This window comes from Drosophila subpulchrella, chromosome X (assembly GCF_014743375.2).
Source record: "Drosophila subpulchrella strain 33 F10 #4 breed RU33 chromosome X, RU_Dsub_v1.1 Primary Assembly, whole genome shotgun sequence".
Classification (NCBI taxonomy): Eukaryota; Metazoa; Arthropoda; class Insecta; order Diptera; family Drosophilidae; genus Drosophila; species Drosophila subpulchrella.
This window is the reverse complement of record NC_050613.1, coordinates 1,468,256-1,483,351: the sequence shown is the minus strand read 5'-3', so window position 1 is coordinate 1,483,351 and position 15,096 is coordinate 1,468,256. Positions and strand designations below refer to the sequence as shown.

Below are 15,096 nucleotides of genomic sequence, written 5' to 3'. Positions count from 1 at the left end.
CTTTAGATGTATATATAAACAGTACTTCAAAGAAGCCATGCAAATATAATTATGTATATATTTGAGGCCGGCGAAATTAAGTCGTTTTTCTTTAAATTATGTCTTTTTTTCTGCGGCGGACTTATGGCGTTCTCAAACGTCATAAGATCGCCCGAAATTATGTCGTTTTAAAACGGTGGAATTATGTGTGCGAAATTAAGTCGTTACCCCGTAGGAGCTACAGTTTTGGGCGGTTTGTGGGCGTTCGAGTGGGCGTGGAAAACTGTCGAAACAAACTTGCGCTGCGCAGGAATCTCTAGAGTCTGCATGTCTAATCCCAGTATTGCAGCTTTTTTAGTTTCCGAAATCACAGCGTTCAAACGTACAGAATGACAGACTGACAGACGGACATGGCTATATCGACTCGGCTAGTGATCCTGATCAAGAAGATATATACTTTATGGGGTCAGAAACGCTTCCTTCTACCTGTTACATACTCTTCGACAAATCTAGTATACGCTTTTACTCTACGAGTAATGGGTATAAAAAACATTTGCAGGTAACAAATTTGCGCAGGTATTACAATTAACAACAATTTTTTTGTACTTTACGGGGTCGGAAACGCTTTCTTCTGCCTGTTACATACTTTACCACGAATCTAGTAGTGTACGGGCGAACTTAACAATTAATCGTACTACATTTCTCTGTCTGTATGAAATTGTATTGTATTTTAATATATAAAGGAAATATATGTATACAACGCATAACACCAATACAAAAACATCTAAGAATGTTTAGAAAAATAATATATTTATTCAAAACAAAAATGGCGATTTTTATAAACATTTTGTCGCTTAAAAACTAAGAACAATTTGACACAACTTCGCTTAAGAACTATTAGAGAAAAAAATGCGAAGAAAAAACGACGGAGAGTTGATATATAAAGGCAGCAGCTCATTATTGCATCAAAATGACTGGCACATGTGTGCGGAATTAATGAGGGTACAGTACAAAAATAAGAAATAGGGCATACAAAAATAGTTGAATCGATATAGTCGAGTGCCTCTACTATATAATACCTGTTACTCCATTAACCAATTTCCAAATAAATATGCCTGTGCATATTCTATTGGCTCGGTAAGCACTATTAGTGTGAGCGCCACAAATATAAATGCATTTCACTTCAAATATTAGGGTCAACCTCAAAATCGTTGTCACCACAGAATTTAAGATTTGCGGGCGTTTTAATGGCCGAGTCAAATTTTTTAGGTACATTTTGTGATGAATTTTAATTTCCAACTTGAGAAATTAAAATTCTCATAATGCGTTAGAGATTACTAATAAAATTGTTTAAGAAATGCCAGACATTAAACATAGGGGAGCATATGTGGTCCCGGGCTTAATCTCACACCGGTGATATGTTTGTATTGAGTTTTCTACGTTTGATCTTTTAAAATGGTTTATAAGCGGGCCTACACATTATAGCTGATAGAATCCATTTGATTTCCAACATTTGGGTTTAATATAATTGCTACGGATGATGATTGTTTGGCTCAACCGATTGGTGCTGTAAATAATTTTCTCAATTTGAAGTAAATACCCTTTTACTTTATGAGTAATGGGTATAATATTAGCGATAAAGAGAAATAAGGAGTAAAGGGAAAGGTTCTTTTCTACGGAGTCACTTCTTCCTCTTCAGTGTTCGAGCCACTAAATATATAATTATCCCGACCAGCGATACCCGTTCCGCCGGCATCGCCCAGCCAGGGATAGACATTGGGGCATTCCCGGCAGGTCTCCATATAGCGCGTATCCGTCAGATTCTGTTCGGGGATCTTAAAGGGTAGCGCACAGGTTTGCCAGATGTTGCAGGGCTTTGGTGCCACCGCCACGCTCTTATCGCATTTCCACGCCTCGATTTGGTTAATGTCGCGCAGCTCCTTGGGGCCGGTCATGTATTGGAGCATCTGGGTGACGGTCAGGATGTAGACGTCAGGTCTGGAGAAACAGAAGATAAATATTTGTTATCAAAATGTTAAGTGTTTTTATATTTCCCTATATAAAGAATATTTATAGAACAAGAAGAGACTCTATAGTCGATTGCCTCGACTATTAGATACCCGTTACACTGTTTCAAATTTCAAATAAAATAAAATTCAAGGGCCAGCGCCACGGCACCTATCGGACAGTAGCGGTACTACTGACCATGCCAAGGCCGGTTTAACTAAGTTAGTCATAACTTGATCAATTTAAATTTACACTGAAACTACATTTTTAAAAAGGTGGGTGTCAGAAAGACTTTAGAGTTATGGGTGTTTGTGAGCGTCTTTTTAAACGTAAATTACTAAAGTATTCTAATATATTTTTGTAAAATGTTTCCAACATTTTTTGTTGGTCTTATGCCCTCGAAATGCTTAAGCTATGTCTGCTTTTTAAATAAAATGCCTATTGAGCATTGAGAGAAGGCCTTTGCTTAAAAATATTTTATAAGCTAATAATACTCATACATTATTAGCACACATCACTATATAATAACAAGACAAAAGTAAATATGATGGGCCGCAGTGGGCGTGGAAAATGGTGGTGTGAATAAAGGACTAAGCAAGTTAATGCAAAAGACAACTTTACAGCATGCTCTTGTGCTGCTCGACAGAGTGGTACAAATTTTCAGGCACATCATGAAACCAGTACATTCCGCCCTCCGTTCTCGGTTCTACACTTCTACATTCTCCCATTATCCATTTCCCGCTCTCCGCTTTTCCAGTTCCCGAGAAGCCAAAGCATCAGCTCCAGATCCACCTTCATGTTCAGCTTGAGCCTGGTCCGAACGGCAACGCAATGTTGAAAGTCATTCACACTAATTAAAAACTTCGTACAATTGTGCGAGAAATAGTTTCGCAGCATCTGCTCTTTCAGTTGTCCCCTCTTTTATCCCCATTTTATCCACCGAACGGGTCAGATCTTTATAGTTTTTAACTTCTCTGTCTCAGTTTGCCGTAAACTAGTGAATGAGGTGTCAAGCAGGTGAGTGGGAAAGGGGGCAGGTGGGTCGAGATATTTGCCGGTATTCAGTCGAAAATTAAGTTAAAATTTGTTTAGTTTTGAAAATGGCAACACTTAAAAGTTTGAGTTTTTACTGATATAAAATGCGTTTTCCAATGTCTGTTATTAAAGGGCTAACACCCGAGTCTTAGTTCTGTAAACTGTATAAGAATTGCTGAAATAGATTCAGTAGAGCCAAGTAATTTTTGTCAAAAATAAAATGAATTTTGTATCAATTCCTTAGCTAAAATTTTAAAACCCGTTACTCGCTGAGCAAAAGGTTGCATTGTTTTCGTCGCAAAATTTGTAACAGCCAGAAGGAAGCGATTACGACGCTATATTCTTGATCGTGAACACTAGCCGAGATCTCGGAAACTATAAAGGCTAGAAAGTTGGGATTAGGCAAACATCTTCCAGGAGTTCTTAAGCAGCACACATTTATTTCAGCGGAACGCCACGCCTACCTAACGCTCATAACGCTTAAGTCTGTCTGGCGCGAACATTTTTGAATATTTTGTTTCAGCATAAATTAAAATTGATCCTAATGATTACCTACCTACATTCCAGTAATCATAAAAATCGCAATAACGTTAATAAGTGAAAAGGGTCTTGCTGGATCAGTACACTCATAAAATTATTTTTCTAAATATTAGAAAAATCGCCCTAAACATGAAATCGCCCTAACATTAAGAAAAATCGCCCTAAATATAGGAAAAATTGACATAGAAAATATGTTTTAGGGTTAAGTTTTTTAAAATTTCTATTATTTAGGGCGAATTTTTCCGAGCATATGCTTTTAATATTTTCTCATATTTAGAGCAAATCGCCTTATTTCGTAGAACAAAAAATCATCCAAAATCGCCCATGAAACTAGAAAATCGCCTTGGAAATTTGAAATTCGGTAGCCTAGCGGTCTAATGCGTTAAACTTTCAAACTCATCTAAATGGCGTGAGTTCGAGCCCACAAAGAGTCAACATTTATTTTTCTTTTTTGTGCAAGTTTTAGAATTGAATTCTTAAACAATTTTGTGTGCAGAGGCAAAAAAAATTTTAGATCACGTCAAAATAACAAAAAAAAAAAATGTATATTACATTAAAATAATAGTTTTTTTTTTTAATGTATTTAGTCTAATTGGGTTAAATAAAACATAATTTGTTGTCGTTAGTAAGAGTATTTGATATAATTAGATTGAGAATTTGTTCTTAGAAAAAATTGAGATATGCACCCTTTTTGCGCGTCGCCTAGCACGGTGCGTCTTCGGTGCAGCGATAGTGCTCTCGACTGCAAACCCAACGGTCGTGAGTTCGATTCTCGCTGCGACCACAAAGATTTTTCTCAAGAAGTAAGTTGTTTTATATTAATGTTATTTCCCTGATTCTGTTTAATGACTACTTTTCAGTTCATATGACTCTAATTAGCAGTTTACCCAACATTCGTGGAGCGGCCAAATAATAATCCCTTGCCCTTTTCTCACCCTCTCAAATTATAGTGAAAAAAGGACACTAAGTCAGTCAAATAATCCTAAAAAAATTCCAGGAAAATAGTACCGCAGATAATGTTTGCCGAGAACCAGCACCAGCAAACATGTCCAAACACGATTTTTTTTATAAAAATTAGTTTTAATATTTGGGGCACTTGCTCTTGTTTTTAGGGCGCTTCACCCTAATTTTAAGAAATACCGCCGTAGATGCTTACAATTTTTTTTCATATGTTAAGGGTATTTACCTTTGAAAACAGAAAAATCGCCCTAGACTTAAGAAAATTAACCCTAGATCTAAGAAAAATAGCCCTAAATGTAAGACCAATACATGCCTATTTTTAGAAAATGTTGCCCTTATTTTGTTTCCCAGTCGCCATTGACCCCCGTTTTAGGGCGGTTTTCCTTGTTTTTAGGGCGATTTTACAGTAAAATTTCTATGAGTGCACGAATCGCCTTCAGGAGGCAAAAAGTCTCGCTCTTTGCATAGATTGGGATGAAAGCCTTCCTGAGCCTTGGAATGGAATGCTATATGGAAGAGTTTTGGGCAGATAAGCCACGCGTCATTTCCCCGTTTGGTTCTTTCTCCAAATGCTAAGACTGAGATTCATGGATTTAGTTATGACATCATAGAAGCATATGTATCCTGTGTCTACACCGCTTACATTTGCTTTGTTCAAAGTCGAGGGTAGCACCTTCGAAAATACTCACTATGCCTAAACTGGAACTTTGTGGTGCTGAACTTCTGTCTAGGCTCATCGCAGAAATATCTGGCACGAATGTATTCGAGGGAAGGGTTTTTATCTGGTGCGGCTCTGCGGTTGCGCATTTATGGATTCGAGACGAGTCCTCCAGATTCAATATTTTTGTAGCAAGACGAGCTGCTGTCATCTAATGGCTGTCACCCAATTATTTTACCACGGAGTCAATCGGTTACTAGGGCCATCATTACTCGTTTTCATGAACGCAATCTGCAGATTGGGTCCTAAGCACTATTCGGCATAATTCGATCCCAATCCTACGAAAGCTATTCATTTGGAGTTGATCAAGGATCTCTTAACGATGTCGTTTTTTTATTTCCTCAAACGATTTATATGCACCAGAAGAAGGGCGCGGCAAATTTGGTCTGACAATGCAGCCAAATTTGTTGGCGCGCGCAATAAGCTACTTTAACTACACTCATAGAAATTTTACTGTAAAATTGCCGTAAAAACAAGGAAAATCGCCCTAAAACGGGGGTCAATGGCGACTGGGTAACAAAACAAGGGCAAAATTTTCTAAAAATAGGCATGTATTGGTCTTACATTTAGGGCGATTTTTCTTTGATTTAGGGTTAATTTTCTTAAATCTATGGCGATTTTTCTGTTTTCAAAGGTAAGTACATAAGTACATATGAAAAAAAAGTGTAAGCATCAACGGCGGTATTTCTTGAAATTAGGGTGAAGCGCCCTAAAAACAAGAGCAAGTGCCCTAAATATTAAAGCTAATTTTTATAAAAAAAATCGTGCTTGGACATGTATGTTTGCTGGTTATCTGCGGTACATTTTCCAGGAATTTTTTTAGTATTATTTGACTTAGTGTCCTTTATTCACTATAATTTGAGAGGGTGGGAAAAGGGCAAGGTTATTTATTTAATCTTTGGCCGCTCCACGCATGTTGGTAAACTGCTAATTAGAGTCATATGAAGAGTAGTCATTAAACAGAATCAGGGAAATAACATTAATATAAAACAACTTACTTCTTGAGAAAAATCTTCGTGGTCGCAGCGAGAATCGAACTCACGACCGCTGGGTTCGCAGTCGAGAGCACTACCACTGCACCAAAGACGCATCGCGATAAGTGACGCGCAAAAAGGGTGCATATCTCAATTTGTTCTAAGAACCAATTCTCAATTTAATTCTAAGAAATATTCTTACTAACGACAACAAATTTCGTGTTATTTTACCCAATTAGACTAAATACATTAAAAAATTATTATTTTAATGTAATATATATACATTTTTTTTATTTGTTATTTTGACGTGTTCTAAAATTTGTTTTGCCTCTGCACACAAAATTGTTTAAGAATTCAATTCTAACAAGGAAGAACGCTATAGTCGAGTACCTCGACTATCAGATACCCGTTACTCAGCTAAAGGGACCAAAGGTAAATGGAGATATGCAAGCAGCAAAGCGAGATTTAAATGCGCCACCTACCGGCGGAAGACAGATTTCAGCATTGTGGGCGTTAGGGTAGGCGTGGCAAATTTTTTTTTGGATCAATCGATAGGTATTGACGAGACCAATACATTTCAATTAAAATTTTTTATCTAGCATAAAAATTTTGAGCGCCACAGGCTTGGGCGGTTTGTGGGCGGTAGAGTGGGCGTGGCATATTCGCATAACAAACCTGCGCTGCGTACAAAGCTACGGAATCTAAATCTGAAATCCCAATACTCTATCTTTGATAGTTTTCGAGATATCCGCGTTCATATTTACGATTTTTTGAAGTTTGTGGGCGGTTTGTGGGCGTCCAAGTGGGCGTGGCAAACTTTTTTTTGGGTCAATCGATAGGTATTGCTAAGAACAATTCATTTCAGTTTAAATTTTTACTCTAGCATCAAAACTGTAGAAGCCACAGTTTTGGGCGGTTTGTGGGCGTTAGAGTGGGCGTGGCACTCTACTGAAACAAACTTGCGCTGCGTAAGAAGCTCAGGAATCTGCTCGCCAAATCTCAATAGCCTAGCTCTCATAGTTTCCAAGATCTCAGCGTTCATCCGGACAGACAGACGGACAGACGGACATGGCTAGATCGACTCGGCTAGTGATCCTGATCAAGAATATATATACTTTATGGGGTCGGAAACGCTTCCTTCTGCCTGTTACATACTTTCCGACGAATCTAGTATACCCTTTTACTCTACGAGTAACGGGTATAAAAACTAAAAACTAAAAGCGACGCGCAAAAAGGGTGCATATCTCAATTTGTTCTAAGAACCAATTCTCAATTTAATTCTAAGAAATATTCTCACTAACGACAACAAACTTCGTGTTATTTTACCAATTAGACTAAATACATTAAAAAACAAGAAAGAACGCTATAGTCGAGTGCCTCGACTATCAGATACCCGTTACTCAGCTAAAGGGACCAAAGGGAAATGGAAATAAGCAAGCAGCAAAGCAAGACTGAAATGCGCCACCTACCGGCGGTAGAGAGATTTAAGCGTTATGGGCGTTAGGGTGGGCGTGGCAAATTTTTTTTTTGGTCAATCGATAGGTATTGACGAGACCGATACAGTTCAGTTAAAATTTAGTATCAAGCATGAAAATTGTGGGCGCCACAGGCTTGGGCGGTTTGTGGGCGTTAGAGTGGGCGTGGCATATTCGCGTATCAAAATTGCGCTGCCTACAAAGCTACGGAATCTAAATCTGAAATCCTGATTCTATATCTTTGATAGTTTCCGAGATATCCACGTTCATATTTACGATTTTTTGAAGTTTGGGGGCGGTTTGTGGGCGATAAAGTGGGCGTGGCAAACTTTTTCTTAAGTCAATCGATAGGTATTGATGAGAACAATACATTTCAGTTAAAATTTTTATTCTAGCATCAAAACTGTAGGAGCCACAGTTTTGGGCGGTTTGTGGGCGTAAAAGTGGGCGTGGCACTCTACTGAAACAAACTTGCGCTGCGTAAGAAGCTCAGGAATCTGCACGCCAAATCTCAATAGCCTAGCTCTCATAGTTTCCAAGATCTCAGCGTTCATCCGGACAGACAGACGGACAGACGGACAGACGGACAGACGGACAGACGGACAGACGGACAGACGGACAGACGGACAGACGGACATGGCTAGATCGACTCGGCTAGTGATCCTGATCAAGAATATATATACTTTATGGGGTCGGAATCGCTTCCTTCTGCCTGTTACATACTTTCCGACGAATCTAGTATACCCTTTTACTCTACGAGTAACGGGTATAATTATTATTTTAATGTAAAATACATTTTTTTTATTTGTTATTTTGACGTGTTCTAAAATTTGTTTTGCCTCTGCACACAAAATTGTTTAAGAATTCAATTCTAAAAACTTGCACAAAAAAGAAAAATTAATGTTGACTCTTTGTGGGCTCGAACTCACGCCATTTAGATGAGTTTGAAAGTTTAACGCATTAGACCGCTAGGCTACCGAATTTCAAATTTCAAGGGCGATTTTCTAGTTTCAAGGGCGATTTTTTGTTCGACGAAATATGGCAATTAGCCATAAATATGAGAAAATATTAAAAGCTTATGCTCGGAAAAATTCGCCCTAAATAATAGAAATATTAGAAAAATTAACCCTAAAACATATTTTCTATGGCCATTTTTCCTATATTTAGGGCGATTTTTCTTAATGTAAGGGCGATTTCATGTTTAGGGCGATTTTTCTAGTATTTAGAAAAATAATTTTATGAGTGTAGCCTTCGATAAGTTTCAGACCCTTGTGTGCCCTCTTTCTGCAGTAGTTAATTCTTGACCCTTAGTCTCGATTTTTGAAAACCCTGTTATATATCTTCTATTATATATATTATCACTGTGGACGGCAGTACACGTAGTGGCGAAGCGCGCAAGAGAGCGTGCGAAGACAACTACTGTATATAGCCGCAGAATTTAAAATCTGCAATTATGGTCCGATCGCAACGTGTGATTCACCAATCGAAAGGTATTGCAAAAACTAAGATGATTGCATACCAAGACTTTCGAAATATAGATTTGTTTGGGAGAAAAAGCGGTGAAAGTGTAAAAGTAAAAATTTAGAAAATTGGAGCTGCTGAATACGGTGGGGCTAAAAACCCGCGGCTGTTTAGCTAGTTTTATTCTTACTAAAAATTCGCGTCGAATGACATCTCATTTGTTGAAATCCGATGTCCCGTTCAAAAGTAATTCAAAAAACAAGATTTTCTTCTTCTTCCCTAAATGAAAATGTTTGTCCCTTTGTTTGTGGGTTTGTATGCATCCCCATCTTTAGGGTTTTGGAAACGCTATGGGTGTATAAAGCAGCTTGAAATAGAAAACGTTTGTTCTACGACTTTTGAAAAAACCCGCTAGTTTAGCGGGAAATAAAAAAAAGCCAGATTTAAAATGCTTATAGTATCTAAACAACTAATGCTACAGAAACGTGCTATATATCTCTGAATAGATAATTTAATTTGCTAAATACTATTTATACAAAAAAACTGTCTGAATATAATAGATTTAGAGTTGTGATAAAAATTTATTTTTTAAAACCACTTTTTGACCATTTTCTCAAAATTGAGTCAAACGATTTCTTTTTAAATTTTAAATCATACAGCCCTTAAGATTCCTCAACTTTTGATATATAGCACTTATTGCCCTAAAAATTACCGTTTGGAAGATATTAAGCGATAAAAAGTGAAACTCGTTTCAGCAACGTATACGTAATATTTCATACTTATTCGAGTAAACAAGAAAAAAACGAATTTGATGAAAAAAATTCTTATTAGATTATTTCAAACGGAAAATATGTTATGGTTTTAGGGTCCTTTACTTGCAAGAAGCTAATCGAAATAGGAAACTTGATCTATTTGTTCTACCACTTTGGAAAAACCCGCTAGTTCGGCGGGAAATGTAAGAAACGACAGATTTATCTTGGAATCTGAAACTATACAGCCCTTGAGATTCCAAACTTGTGCTATTAAAATAAGTAATTGAAGCGATAAAACTTGTTGTGCCTAATTTAAGGTGGCGTTCAGCTAAGATTAGGGGTAGAATCTGTGTGTTTGATTTTTCAATAGCCAAGCCATATGGGGACGACTCCTAGACATGGTATTGGGGTACTTAAACTCTTGAGCAAAAAAAATTTCTGATATCAAACAAAAACACCTCTTAACGAGGTAAAAAGTAGTGGCGAACGCGCCTTTAACAAAAATTTCTGATATCAACAATTGTGACGAAAAATGATATTACATTCGATAAAAAAAATAAACTATATTAAATTTATGTAACATACTCGGCACGCTACGACAGAAAATGTACATGTAGGTAAATAAATATGTAATGTTGCATGCCGAAATCATAAATTTAATATAGTTTATTTAGTGGCGTTCGCCACTACTTTTTACCTCGTTAAGAGGTGTTTTTGTTTGATATATAATAATTCAATAATTCAATAATTCAATAATTCAATAATTCAATAATTCAATAATTCAATAATTCAATAATTCAATAATTCAATAATTCAATAATTCAATAATTCAATAATTCAATAATTCAATAATTCAATAATTCAATAATTCAATAATTCAATAATTCAATAATTCAATAATTCAATAATTCAATAATTCAATAATTCAATAATTCAATAATTCAATAATTCAATAATTCAATAATTCAATAATTCAATAATTCAATAATTCAATAATTCAATAATTCAATAATTCAATAATTCAATAATTCAATAATTCAATAATTCAATAATTCAATAATTCAATAATTCAATAATTCAATAATTCAATAATTCAATAATTCAATAATTCAATAATTCAATAATTCAATAATTCAATAATTCAATAATTCAATAATTCAATAATTCAATAATTCAATAATTCAATAATTCAATAATTCAATAATTCAATAATTCAATAATTCAATAATTCAATAATTCAATAATTCAATAATTCAATAATTCAATAATTCAATAATTCAATAATTCAATAATTCAATAATTCAATAATTCAATAATTCAATAATTCAATAATTCAATAATTCAATAATTCAATAATTCAATAATTCAATAATTCAATAATTCAATAATTCAATAATTCAATAATTCAATAATTCAATAATTCAATAATTCAATAATTCAATAATTCAATAATTCAATAATTCAATAATTCAATAATTCAATAATTCAATAATTCAATAATTCAATAATTCAATAATTCAATAATTCAATAATTCAATAATTCAATAATTCAATAATTCAATAATTCAATAATTCAATGTGAAAAAATTAAGAAATTGTATTTATTTAGTAGATCGTATAATACATTTTCGTCAAAAAAGTTGATATCAGAACTTTTGTTTGCTGAAGATATTGTTTGATATCAGAAGGTTTTGTTTTAAACATCAATCACATAGTTCATCTTAATACAGCTTAATTTTTCTTAATTCTTACTTTTACACTTTCGCCTAACTTTTCTCCAAACAAATTAAATTTGTTACAGTCTTTGTATGCAATCCTTTTAGGTTTTGGAATATCTTTTGATTGTTTTACCACTAGTTATGATCGGACAATCACAGCAGTGATGCAGTGGGCTTCGTCACTAAGTTTTTACATTAGTGTACCTCAATACCATGAACAGAAGTCATGTTTAAATTAAAAATTAATACAATAGTGTTTTTACTTTTATTTCGTTGTAAGGGTTGGGATTTCGCATGAAATTCTGTGAAGCGCACATTCAAAGATTTTACCACAGCGTTAACGGATGTTTGAAAAGAGTGCCAACTTAGTTTTCGTCAGAAGATTTTAACGCAGAGAAGGAATAAAAGCCTTTTCGAAAGGCGTACAAAGTATTTCAAAATTGCTTTTTACGATATATAGTACAAGCCTGTAGCTTTAGTAGTTTAGAAGTCACGGGTGTACTATATATTGCTATTTATAGCTGTTTTTCTGCCAAACTAACGAGTTTGTCCAAAAGTGGTAAAACTAAAGATTCTTATAGTAAGCTGATTAACATCGTCTTGAATTTCCAGGACCTTCAAATAGAGTTTGGATACGCACAAAAAAGGTCAATGCACAGGCAGTGCTCGATGTTCTGAAATGTGGCCATTTTTGTTGACTATTATTAACTTTGAAAAGAGACTTCTTAAAACAATGAGTCGTATGTCAAAAGTTGAGGAATCTCAAGGGCTATACACCTAAAAATTTAATTTGAAATCGCTAGATCCGTTTTTCAGGAATCAGACAAAAATCTGAAAAAATCGGAATTAAGAAAAAAAACCTTTGCCCATAATATTTAAACGGTGGTATTTAGACAAATCGTTTTAGAAAGGCGTACAAAGCATTTCAAAATACCTTTCTAACAACATACACTGGTCGGCATATGTATTTTGACAAAATAAAAGTTAAGTATACTCATAACTTGAATTTACTTCTTGTAAACTATAGGCATCAATGGAAAGGTAATTTCAATGCCGTTTGAATGATACAATACATTTCTTTACCCATTCAGTATTTATTGAAAAGGACGAATTTGTGTAAATCAACTTTTAAATTTTTTTTAAAAACTTTTTTCCTCGACTTGAAAACTTAAATTTTTTGATGCAAAAAGTTTCTTCAAACAAAAATAATAGTAACTGCAAAAAGAATTTTTCAAAAATCATTTTTCTTATATTTTTTATGAATTTTAAACAGGCATTTGAGCCATATTTTTGTCTTTTTCATACAAATTTTTTCCGACATTGTCACCTTCAAAAAATCATAAAAAATATAAGCAAAATGATATTTGAAAAATTCTTTTTGCAGTTACTATTATTTTTGTTTGAAGAAACTTTTTGCATCAAAAAATTTAAGTTTTCAAGACGAGGAAAAAAGTTTTTTTTAAAAATTTCAAAGTTGATTTACACAAATTCGTCCTTTTCAATAAGTACTGAATGGGTAAAGAAATGTATTGTATCATTCAAACGGCATTGAAATTACCTTTCCATTGATGCCTATAGTTTACAAGAAGTAAATTCAAGTTATGAGTATACTTAACTTTTATTTTGTCAAAATACTTATGCCGACCACTGTATATCACAAGTATGTAGCTTTAGTAGTTCACAAGTTACGGGTGTACAAAATTCAGCTATTTATAGCCGTTTTCTCGCCAAACTAGGTAGAATTTTCAAAAGTGGTAGAACTAAAGTTTCTTATATTGAGCTGTTTAACATCGTCTACAATTCGTTTACAACGTTTTGGGACAAACTGACAAGCTGACGGTTTTTAAAAACGAGTGTTCTTACTTCAAGGACAATGTTTCTGTTTTTTCACTCTCTGCACATACACATAGATATTCAAGATGTAACCTGCCTCATACAAACATATATAGCCGGTAAAATGGCTAAAGTACTCACTCGCAGACAAGACGCACCCACGGGCGATGCCGATGAAAGAGTGCGATTATACCTGCATAACTTCATTAAGTAAATTCTGTGCCACTTTCGCTTGCCTGCTCCTAGCCACTATGGGGCAAACGAAACTCATTTTTAAACCCGTTACTCGTATAGAAAAAGGGTATATTGAATTGTTTTGAAAGTATGTAACAGATTGAAGTAAGCGTTGCCGACCACATAAAGTGTACATATGCTCGATTAGGATCACTAGCCGAGTCGATCTAGCACTGTCCGTCTGTCCGTATGAACGCAGAGATCTCGGAAACTATAAGAGCTAGAATGGCATGCAGATTCTTGGGTTTCCTGCGCAGTGCAAGTTTGTTGCAGTAGGGTGCCACGCCCACTCTAACGCCCACAAGTGACTATATAACCCAAATCCGTCTAGTACCCACATTTTTAATTTTTGAAAAATTTAAATGAGATGTTGTTTTGATTATCAATGCCCAATTACATGCCAAAATTCAATTCGGTCATTAAACAGTTATGTGTGTACAGTGTGCAATCTTAAGACAGACGCTTTGCTACTTGTATATCTCTATCTCCCTACAAAATAAAGATAGGCAAAGATTCAAGTTTATATCTGTTGAAGTGACAGAATAATTAAATTTGGCCAGCATAAGGGGTAGTTGACCCCATAGTGGTGTGACTGGCTCTACGCGTACTACTCTATTGACAGCATGCATTCTCGGCCTTGTCTCTCTCTTTGGCAAGCTTGTGTTGTTTTTGAGCTTTTTAACAGTGGTTTTAAGTTAGCCACGACCCCTACTACCGATGTCCTGTTTTGGCTTTTTGTTTATCTTCCTCATAGCCCTCCGCTCTCGCCTTTCTCCTTGTATATCCCTCTCCTTTTCTTGACCTGCGCTTGCACTGATATTTTTCAAAATGAAACTTTAACAAAATTAAACTTTTCTCATTAAAACGTGCGATTTTTTCTTTCCTTATCCTTATCCAAGCTACTGCTCTTATTCCTGCTGATGATTTTTTTAAACGCTGACCGCAGCGTCGCCATTGTAAGCTGGCCAAAAGAGCGACGGAAAGGGAGAAAGTATATGGGCGAAAGTGGCTGAATGTACGGCCAGAGGATTCCGTTGAGAGAGAGTGCATATGGTTGAGTGAGTGTCAGCAGAATTGGTAACATGCACAGGACAAAAAGGAAAGGAAATAGTTTCTTAAGAACTAAATATATTGAGGAAAACATAAAAACACTTTAAAGTAAAGAGATGTCTAAAAGTATGCTACAGTATAGCTTGAAGTAGGAAAACACGCGAAGTCATTCAGAAGTCTTAAATAACTGTTATAAGGGGTTTAAAAACACCATATTTTTGCGAAACCCTCAATAATTTCTGTCCGTTGCCTAAAATTCAATTTATGGAATTCTTTAAAATAAGGCTTAACATTAAAACGCATCTTAAAAATATTTTATATATTGCATTTTGTAAATTTGCATTATTAAATGCCTCAATA

At 35.1% G+C, this 15,096-nt stretch overlaps 1 protein-coding gene across 1 annotated transcript in view; it reads right to left on the bottom strand.

The window, feature by feature from the left end:
- Positions 1 to 768: 768 nt before the first annotated feature.
- LOC119557648 (chitin deacetylase 1) overlaps positions 769 to 15,096 on the bottom strand; it is an 81,251-nt gene continuing 66,923 nt past the window's right edge. Inside the window, exon 8 of the mRNA XM_037870499.1 lies at positions 769 to 1,977. Coding sequence (XP_037726427.1) covers positions 1,653 to 1,977 — 325 coding nt within the window. The 3' untranslated portion in view covers positions 769 to 1,652. The remainder of the gene's footprint in view (positions 1,978 to 15,096) is intronic.